General features: G+C 41.5%; 1 protein-coding gene across 2 annotated transcripts in view; it reads left to right on the forward strand.

The window, feature by feature from the left end:
* Window positions 1-8,740, forward strand: part of WDR48 (WD repeat domain 48) — a 58,731-nt gene extending 49,991 nt beyond the window's left edge. For both annotated transcript variants that reach the window (XM_077491210.1, XM_077491211.1), the window contains exon 19: window positions 285-8,740. In XM_077491210.1, the coding sequence (XP_077347336.1) occupies window positions 285-380 (96 nt within the window). In that variant the 3' untranslated portion in view covers window positions 381-8,740. The remainder of the gene's footprint in view (window positions 1-284) is intronic.
* Window positions 8,741-10,052: the final 1,312 nt, after the last annotated feature.

The raw sequence follows: 10,052 nt of genomic DNA on the forward strand, positions 1-10,052 counted from the left end.
GCTGAAGCAATACATGTACAAAAGGGAATCGATCAACCATAACACTGCAACCACAATGTTAGCCCATCTTTACAGTGTAAGGCAAACGCAGATAATTTACCTACACTAACAACTTGTTAAATCATTGAAAAGATTTGAACGTGTATAATGCCTTTAAAATGTGTTAGATCACTATGACGGCCAAGGGATTTGCATCTTAAGAAGACAAGCTTGACCGTCTGTCTTAATACTTCTCACTTATTTGTTGCATTCATTTTCCCATGCCTGTGTCTTGTTTTCTGCAGATTTTAGATCCCAATATGGACCTGAGAACTGTGAAACATTTCATCTGGAAGAGTGGGGGTGATCTGACCCTCCACTACCGCCAGAAATCCACGTGAAAGAAATCCAAGGAGTGACTAAACTGACATTACTTGTCTGGATTCAACATTAGTACTGTATAGAAGCCTGCTGAACTCTTGAACACAGAGCCAGTATGGGCATCCATGTGTATGCTTAGTTAATCTAACAAATAAGCAATTACCCACTGACTCTGCTGTAGTTACTTGAGTTACCTGAAGGATCCAGAAAACGAAGGCAGCCCAACGTTATTTTGTTTGTGTTTTAATGTACAAAGTCTTTGATACACACTTTGTAATGCTTCCTCTGCTTATCTGTCCCAGGAGTCCTTAAGCTCTGATTTTCTGTCTTTCAGAAGAGCTAGTTGGTGTAAAGTTCCCCTGCCCCTTTCACCATGTATGTCTAAGTACATTCCAGTCTGCAGGTAGTAGTTTTAACTGTCCAGTTCAGCAAGGTAAGGAACAGTCCCTATGAAGGAGGGCTATATGAATTGTTCCCCATTGGGCAGCCATTGTATAGGCTATTTAGCTGTTTAGTTAGAAGAGATAGCGTCACCCCTCCAGGAAGCTTATTGGGTTCCTGCCGAATTGACAAGCTGCGTTTTCATGTGCCACACAATGGCTGCCTCTAATGTTGTTGGCATAGACTGGGTACATTGAAAGACAACTCCACTTTTCTGACAGTGACATTATAAGGTATGAAGCAATGTGATATCTTTATCCTTGTAAATAGCATTAGTAGTGTTTTGTTTTCCCTTTTACCTCTTGGGTTCAGTTGCACTGGAGATTTGTACATGCTTACTACCATAGTATCTCTTTCACATACAGGCCTCAATAAGGCAGCACAAAGTACAGGAGCATGGTACAAAGTGTTGTAACCCTTGCCAGCCAACCAGATTTAAACACATTGTCTTGATTGCAGTTAAAGGAAATCTGTTTAGCTGTTTTGGATTATTGCACTTTACATGTTGTCATTAGAAATTTGCACTACTTTTATTAATAAAGCCAAATTGAAACTGATTTGTCAAGGAGGCAATTGTCTGATGGATGTAGATACTGTGTATATTCATAGAAAGCATTTAAAATCTTTGTATTGGAGCCATTCTATGCCTTTAAGTATTCATTGTACACAATAAGTCAATGGATACAAGCCAGATGATATAAGGTAAAACAATTCAACCAAAAGGGTACCTGCAAAGGTTGAGCTGCCCATAGATGGATCGAAATTTGGACGGTTCAGCAGGGACCAAACAAATTACGATCTATTTATGGATCGACTTCTGTACAACCACCCTGCTAGAAAATTTCCACTGGATCAGTGCTGCAGGCATACACAAGGAAATCTCCCCACTGTCAGACTACAATGACAGTGGGAAGATTCCTCCATCCACATCGAATGTGTGGATGGGGGAATTCGGTCCGTTTTTTTTTCTTTTGTTTTTTTTCTTTCAGTCAACCAAAAAAAATGGCTCATCTATGGCCTTTTTTATGCTATCATTTTAAGCAAAATATGATTTATATAATATTTAATATAGAATCGGGTTAATTAGAGGGAGATACAAAGAGACCATATTTGTTGAGCATGATCAACATTGATGTTGATGCGTGTTTGCATCAGTGGAATGCAGCTGTCTCTGTACATATCCGGAGCAGCCCAAGAACATTCCATAGACTCAGCCATGTGTAGTGTTCCTCCATGACAACAAGAAAAATGTGTTCATTACTTACTGGGTATAGTGGATTTTTAAAATCCTTTCATTTACATAACCTAAAAAAAAAAGAACCATAGGGAATGTTAACATAGTTGAAGACTGCCTCATTCTACCCTATAATATTACATTTGTCAGAATGGTGGAGTCATTATTTAAATATGATGGTACAAAGAGCACTGACATGCATTGCAAATCATCCGATCTTTCTTAAATCTGACTGGCTAAAGTGTTGAGAATTAGTGACTGGGTCTTTAGTGGCTGAAGACAATTCCAAGCCTTGGCACCATCTTGGACAGGCCACCCATGATATTGTATGTTGTAAATGTATCACTTTCGCACACTATCATTACAATCATTAATGCTGTTTTTGCATATCTGCGCTGTCTTTCGACCAGGAGGTAGCTGGAGGGCCATAAGGCAGGTAAGACTTTTGTGTTGTAAGGTTTCTATAGGGTGACGCTCAAGTCTTACATTGCTTCATGGAAGGAATGTCACTGGTGCATGAGCTGATTTAGAAAGACAAATGGCCTCCTGAGTTATAGTGTAGTTTTGCTCTTTGTATCATCAATTAACTCCCAAAGTCTTTGTTTTCTTCCATTTTAATTGTTGGTAGTAAAGCGCACCAGCACTTTGATAATAAAAAAGATGCCAACAGTTCTTGTGTAATCATCTCCCTGTATGAGGAATGATATGGCCTGGTGCAGGTCCTGATGCTGTGCATCGTACTAAACTCTGCTCCCCTTGCCACAATGCTGATCATTAGCCACTGAGCCAAACCTTCCATTCTGATGACATGTATGTACCACGGCTGCTCTGACTCTATATTTTGTACCATAAGAGGTTCCAGGATTTATGGAAAGTTTTCTGGAACTTGAAACAAAGGAAGGCAAATTTCATACTTGCTAGACAAAGAATTCGTTTTTTCGAGATGTAAATAAGGTTAACGTTTTGTGTATAAGTTAATAATGCCAGATGCAAGGTGCTGTTTTATGGACTGAATTGTCATTTCATTTTATTTCATCTAGTGGTCATATAATTAAACAGCAATCATCTTGAAGATGATTTGGATCCACTGCTGGGTAGGAGCGTTTAAAGGGGAAGTAACATGTCACCTAATGGTTCCAGTTAAATAATAAAAAAAAAGCTAAATTCTTTACCTTTTCATTACTGGACAAATGCTGTAGACACTCAGAGAAGTGATATTGTAAGCACGGCAGGTAGAGTGTTATATAACTTTGTACAGCTTTTTAAGTAGCTTCAGCTGATTAAGCAGAAGTTTTGAGCTGTTCAGTTTGTAATCTGTCTTAATATTATCTTTTCTTCGTGACACAGAAAGCTGACTATACAGAGGGAAAAAGAGGTTAAAATAAATTGTTTGATTTAATGATCGTGATTTGGTATTGTAGGAATTGGGCATTGTATGATTCCTAAATAGTGACAACAAATATCAGGATGCCTAAGCTGGCAAAGCACCACATCAGTTATGGAAATGTTTACCTGATCCCCCATCAGTCGCGAAGAAAAACTTGCCAAATCACTTTTTTCTGTTTAAGGTAGATTTGGGTCTGCATTTGATCTTTAGCCTGGGTTCACACATGCAAATTGGATGTGGGTTTCCCTGCATCTAATTCGCATGTCAGGAGAGTGTGTCCGGCTCTCAATGGAGCCGGTACACACAGCTCTGGGGCGGCCACAGTCCACACTGGAAAAGGGTCCTGTGCGCCTTTTGGCTCTGTTTCAGGTGCAAATTTAGGCAGAAATACGGACCTGAAATTGGGTGTACAGGGATGCACAGGACCCCCTGCTGTGAGCCATGGTCACTGCAAGTGTGAACCCAGCCTTACTGCTGTTTGGAACCTCAATTGGGAAGCATCGCCCCATTCCTATGTGCTTGTGACAGCCTGGCCATCACTTATCAATCTGCTGTCATTAGTGAATTATCCATTTATGCCTATGGAGGGTGTGCCAGAAGATACCGAATTGCTGTATTATCAGCCCTATGGTAGATTACCTATAGAAAGATTATATAAATTAATAATAATAAAAGTGTGTGTATATGTATATAAATAATCCTGTGTGGACTTTAGATATCATAGCAGGCACCTAGAGTTGTCTTTCATATGGTTTAACTTACCTCCCCTAGCAGTAGTCATCAACCCTGTCCTCAGGGCCCACTAACAGGCAGGTTTGCAAGATAACTGAAATACATCACAGGTGATATCATTTGCTGCTCAGTGACTGCAGTATTCTAGTCTGCATATCCCCAAGGTAATACATAAAACCTGGCCTGTTAGTGGGCCCTTAGGACAGGGTTGATACAGCCAGGTGCAGCTTCCTAGACAATGATGCTGTTTAGCATTTCCCATGTTTCAGGGTTTGTGGGGTGCCCTAACATAAGATATCCCCAGAGGCTTGCTATGAATTCAAGGGGTCTGGTCAGAAGGATTAGAATCCCTGCAGGGCTACTTTAAGACTGTAAAAACTGTGCCTGTGCTAAAAAGCTGAGTTGGCTTTCATAGCTAAGCCCCCAGGGTGGGTTAATAACCCCCTCTGTGGTTACAGAGAGCAGTGAAGACCTGACCCTGCTACACTTCAACCAGAACAGAGAAATCCTTAAACATTTCAGGTGTTAATTTCTGGTGGGTTTGCAGTTATTGTCCTCCTCCCATGTATGGCCAGCTTGAAGGGATTTGATCTAGTGAGGTGGATTCCCAATTTTGTATAAACCCCAGCAGACAGAGATACAAATCCTCTCTAGGTTGCTTTTCTCTGGTACCAGGCCATGTAGGCTTGTATGTTGCACTTCCATTCCAGTGTGGATTTATTCTAATTTGCTGTACTACAAATTGCTTTAAGCTGGCAGAGTCTGTTGCTAGAATATTATGTAAAATCTTGTTTGAAGTTGTGTTGTCTTTCTTAACACTGCTAACAGACTTGTTCATGGTGTACTTTATTCATGTGCAATGAGCAGAGATTTGCTGCCAGTCACAGTCTGCTTTGGGATGGAAACCTGAGCAATGACTCTATTCACATCTTCTCTTCTGAAGGGATATGTGTCAACAATTGATGGATGATCAGCTGATTGTAGACTTCTTGCTTTGAAATGCAGTTAAGTAAACCCGTCCTGAGATAAACATGTGATCTTTCATTACAAACTTTCTTTGGAAAATGCTATTTGACTGTATGGGTTTAGTTCCCCCAGAGTCATAGACTCTGAACAAGGTTGTGGCAGGTAAAAGTCAGAATTCCTCTGAGGTTAATAGCTCATATCATAGAAGCCAAAACATAAGTACAACAGCAGCAAGAATTTTCAAGATGAGGTTAGCAGTGAAAGCTTCCATACTTTTGCCATGCTCATTTTAAGTCTAACAAGGATTTAAACATACCTTACCTCTTAAGACAGAGACATTTGTAGCACATCTTCCCTAGCTTAAAGTGATGATAAAGGTAATTTTTTTTTTACCTTAATGCATTATCTGTGCACTACTTGTTCTCCATCCCATCCCTAAACACTCACCTGACTCCTCTCACTGATCCAGCATTGTCCTGGCTGCAGCACCACTCACCTTTCATCCTGGGTTCTACTGCTGTCAGTCAAACTTCTGTGAGGAGGGAGTCGGTGGGTGGCTTGCCATCACTGTATGTGTATGGATGCACGCAGCCTGGCTCAGGAGGTTGCCCACATGGGTGTCCCCCTTAGCACCACACTCGATAAGAGGGTATCTGGAAGGAGATGTGGACAGCGCCGGCGGAGGAATGCCAAAGAGGAGGTAAGGGACCGCTCTGTGTAATATCGTTGCACAGAGCAGGTAAATATGCTTGCTTATCTCTGTGTAAATAATAGTGTGTGAATGTATCCCTTCCAGTGTAAGAGCAAACCTGGGGTACTTTATCATGCAAACAGGAGCTTCCCACTTTTCCATCTCTGTGTGGTTGCTCACATTGAAGAACCATAGAATTGAAATATGGTTATCATTCCCTGGCTTTACATTTGTTAAAATGGGGTCTATTAGAATTAAGGTGGCCAACAATATTCACGTAGACACAAGACAGGTTGTCGCAGCCGTCCAAAATGGCTATCACATGCAATGTACTACAATGGGATCATCACTTGGTATTTTTAGGCATTTTAAGGCAAGCTTTTTAGTGGTCTGATATTTCCAATAAGGCCAGTCCTGCAACACAGAATCGCATTCAGCGTGAGGGAGCAGTGAGCAAAGTTACTGTGTATTAGAGCTGAATAAGGAGACCCTGTATATTTACTATACATTTATGTACATACATGCTTCGCAAAGTATAATACAAACAAGGCTTTCTAAATTTTAATATGCATTACTCTTGGCCAGTAAGGCAACAATCAAAATGATGGGCCAGTGGGAATGTATAAGGGCAAGAGCAATTGTGAACACTACCAGGCAGTGCAAGAGCTTTGTCCAATCAGAGCAACCCAGCACTTGGGCAGAGGAACTCAAGTGTTGTGGGTAAGTGTAGGTTTTATACATGGATAGCGAAGTCGGGCATATGCCGGCAGCTAGCATTTTCAGGAAAAAAAAGGCCAATAATGGCAGTCCACATCTTTCTTTCATGATACCTATACAAGAAAAAAAGAATCACTAGCATGATGGTTCTCCTATAGCACCTTTATTTAGGCTGGCCATGAAGGACTAGAGTATTTCTTGTGGAGACCCGGTGGTTTCTAAACTACTAAGAGGTCTGTAACAGTTTCTGGCAGCCAGAGTTTCTTGTTTTCAGCTGGTTGGAGAATTCCTGTGCGATCAGCATCTGATCATTTCATGTTTTATGGAAAGATGTAAGGATGAAACTATATCTACATAAACCTCAAAATCTATGCTAGGAGTACACTATATTGTCAAAAGTTTGTGGATTCCTTACCATCACACCTGTATGAGCTTCTTGGACATTGCCAAATCATAGGCATTAACATGGAGTTAAACCTCTGTTCATGAATAAAGCAGCCTCCTTTCCTCTGGAAAAGCTTTCCATAATTTTGTGCTCACTCAAATATTTGTAAGGTCAGGTACTGCTTTTGGATAAGAAGACCTGGCTCGTATTCAGCATTCTCATTCATCCCAAAAGTGTTTAGTAGGGTTGAGATTGGAGCTCTGTGCGGGTCACTCAAGCTCCTCTGCAGCAAACTTATCAAATCATGTCGGTATAGTCCTGGCTTTTTGCATAGTGATACTGGAACAGAAAGGGGCCTTTCACAAACTCTTGCCATAATGATGTAAGAGCACAATTGTCAAAAATGCCTTTGTATACTGTAGTATTAACAGTACCCTTCACTGGGAAAACCTGATGTCAAGAATTTGGAGTGGTGTCCACATACTTTTGGCAAAATATTGTATCATTGTATCCTTGCCCATTAAGGCCTATAGCCAATAAGGCAGGCCCTTATACTACATACTTCTTAATAGATCTTAAAGAGATTGTACAATCAGATTGTAAAATGTGGTGAGCTAAAAGTCTAAATCCAGGTTTTCTTTCACTTCAAATAACTAGTTTGGGTCAAGTTGGCCCAAATAAACTGTACTTATAACAAAGTTATTCTGCTGCACTCAGCACTGTATCATACTGTTAGAGGCATCAGCTATATACAGTATGTAGTGCTGTGTTCTGGCAGCATCATGGGTGACTTCCCATCTGCTGCAGGAACAAAATCAAGTTGCACCGATGCTTCTCAGCCATTCAGAGAAAGCTGTACATGAGAGAAACAGGGCTCCAGATCCACCAGTAACACCCTGCCGCGATTGCATTGAACAGGTACAGGCCCAACTCTCAGCTTATAATGGATGAAGTCCGGATGGCCGCACTACTGTAGAAATCGCCTTCATTTGAAAAATCTCCAAACGGGTTAAAAGCCTGAAGGAATTAGCAGAGGAGCATGGTGACCTGCATTTCTACAGTAGTGTGGCTGTTCGAACTTCCTTTTTCCTTTATGCCTTGTATTTTTGTCAATGAATACAAAGCTTCTACTGATTGGCCGAGGTGGAGAGGCAGGCAGGTGTCATCCCGCTTTCCATCTCGGTCAATCAGCAGAAGCTTTGGATTCAGCCCGTTATGCTGCTAGAACACAGCGCTGCCCACTTTATGTAGGAGATGCTACTACACTGATACAACAGCAGAATAACTTGGTTATGGAAATAGTGTTTAAAGTGAAAGGAAACCTGGACATAGGCTTTAATTCTAATCACATGTCACTACTGTAAGCTGACTTCTGAGTGGTTGATGTGAAGCATCTTATCATTGCTCTTTGTTGTATACTATTAATAAAGCCAATAACCCCTCTAAGCTTTTACTGCCATCAAACATTTCACTCCATATGTTTGACATCACACATGTAATATATATATTTAGGCATGTTATATTTTCATATTTAGAAATTGAATTAATGCAGTTTTATTATACTATTCACTCCTTAATTATTACTGCTATATGTTACTAAAAATTTGAAAAAGTAATCACCAATACTAAATTTTTGTTTGTGTGTTTTATATGGTTTGCTCATACCATTCCTTTGGAACATGTAGCCTACTTTTATTTATGGTTTGATGCCTAATGAAAGCCCTTTTTAAACCCTTCTGATGCCGTTGTAGTTCTGGGGAACATACCAATTACTTTAATGAAGTGTATTTTATGGTTGTATAGAATAAAAGATTTGATTAAATAGTACTTGTATTGTGACTTGTGAGGTTTACACAGAAATTTCTGTTAGATATTTTATGGCAGTTTATTAATTGAGAGAAAAGGCTGACTAACAGACAGTGCATCCATAATTCAGAGAAGATTATCCCAATATCTAGGGCTGCCGCTCTTAAACCACTAAATGGTGAGTCTTACAAAGAATCTCAAGGCAACAAAAAATGTGTGGATTGCTACGACAAGATACTCTCACTGTGCTAAAGGCCAACACGTCCTTCACATCTTGTTTAAACCCTTGTAACCAGTTTGATTTCTTACCCCCCCACCCCCCTTGTGTCGCACCTAGGGGTCAGGCTCGAGACCAATGGCCATAGCAGTAGAAAGGTGAGCAGCAGGATAAGTACACAAGCAGGTCACCCTGGCAGATGGCTCAGGGGTCTAAGCTCTAACTGGTCCTCACCAGAACTCCTTACGGTGGAGATGGGCTTTGCTGTGTGCTAGTGCCAGGTTGTGGTTCTCAGCATCACCCACCAGGAGGTGCGCAAGCTAGGAGTCCGGTAGCAGATAGGGATCAAGCAGAAGCATATTCAATAAATAAGCCAAACACGTTTTCCAGGTTGGGATCAAACAGAAGAGTAGTCAAGGACCAAGCCAAAGTTCAATAACAAATAGTTACAGTTGGGATCAAGCCAAAGTGTAGTCAAGGAAAAGTCGGTACTGAGGGGTAGTGATAAGGACAGCAACAGGAGTGAAAATAACAAGATATTGGCTGGAGAAAAGCACTAAAATCTGACAAACAGGTAGTGCAGAGACATGGCTTAACCACTTCCCGACCAGCGCACGACGATGTACGTCGACAGAATGGCACGGGCAGGCATATTGGCGTACAGATACATCCAATATTCAATGCCGCCCTGTCACCGGGAGCACGCCGCCGGCGGCGCGCTCCCGCGCTGGTCGGGACCCCCGTGTCATTCCGGTCGCGGGACCCGCGGACTTGATCGCCGCAGGCATCCCCGCGGACTCGATCGCCGCGGGCATCCCCGCGATCGTCTCACGGAGCGGCCGAATGTAAAAGTAAACAGCATTTCTCCATTCTGCCTAGCAACGAGTGACGCTGATCTCTGCTCCATGTGATTGGAGCAGAGATCAGTGTTCACTAAATGAAAGCTCAACCCCCCCACAGTTAGTAACACACCCCTAGGAACACTTAACCCCTACACTGCCACCCACTGGTTAACCCCTTCACTGCCAGTGTCATTTACACAGGAATCACTGCATTTATATAGCAGTGATTACTGTATAAATGACAATGGTCCCAAAAATGTGTCAAAAATGTCCG

Source organism: Lithobates pipiens, unplaced genomic scaffold, assembly GCF_037356315.1.
Source record: "Lithobates pipiens isolate NorthernLeopardFrog02 unplaced genomic scaffold, aLitPip1_a1.2 Scaffold_19, whole genome shotgun sequence".
Lineage (NCBI taxonomy): Eukaryota > Metazoa > Chordata > Amphibia > Anura > Ranidae > Lithobates > Lithobates pipiens.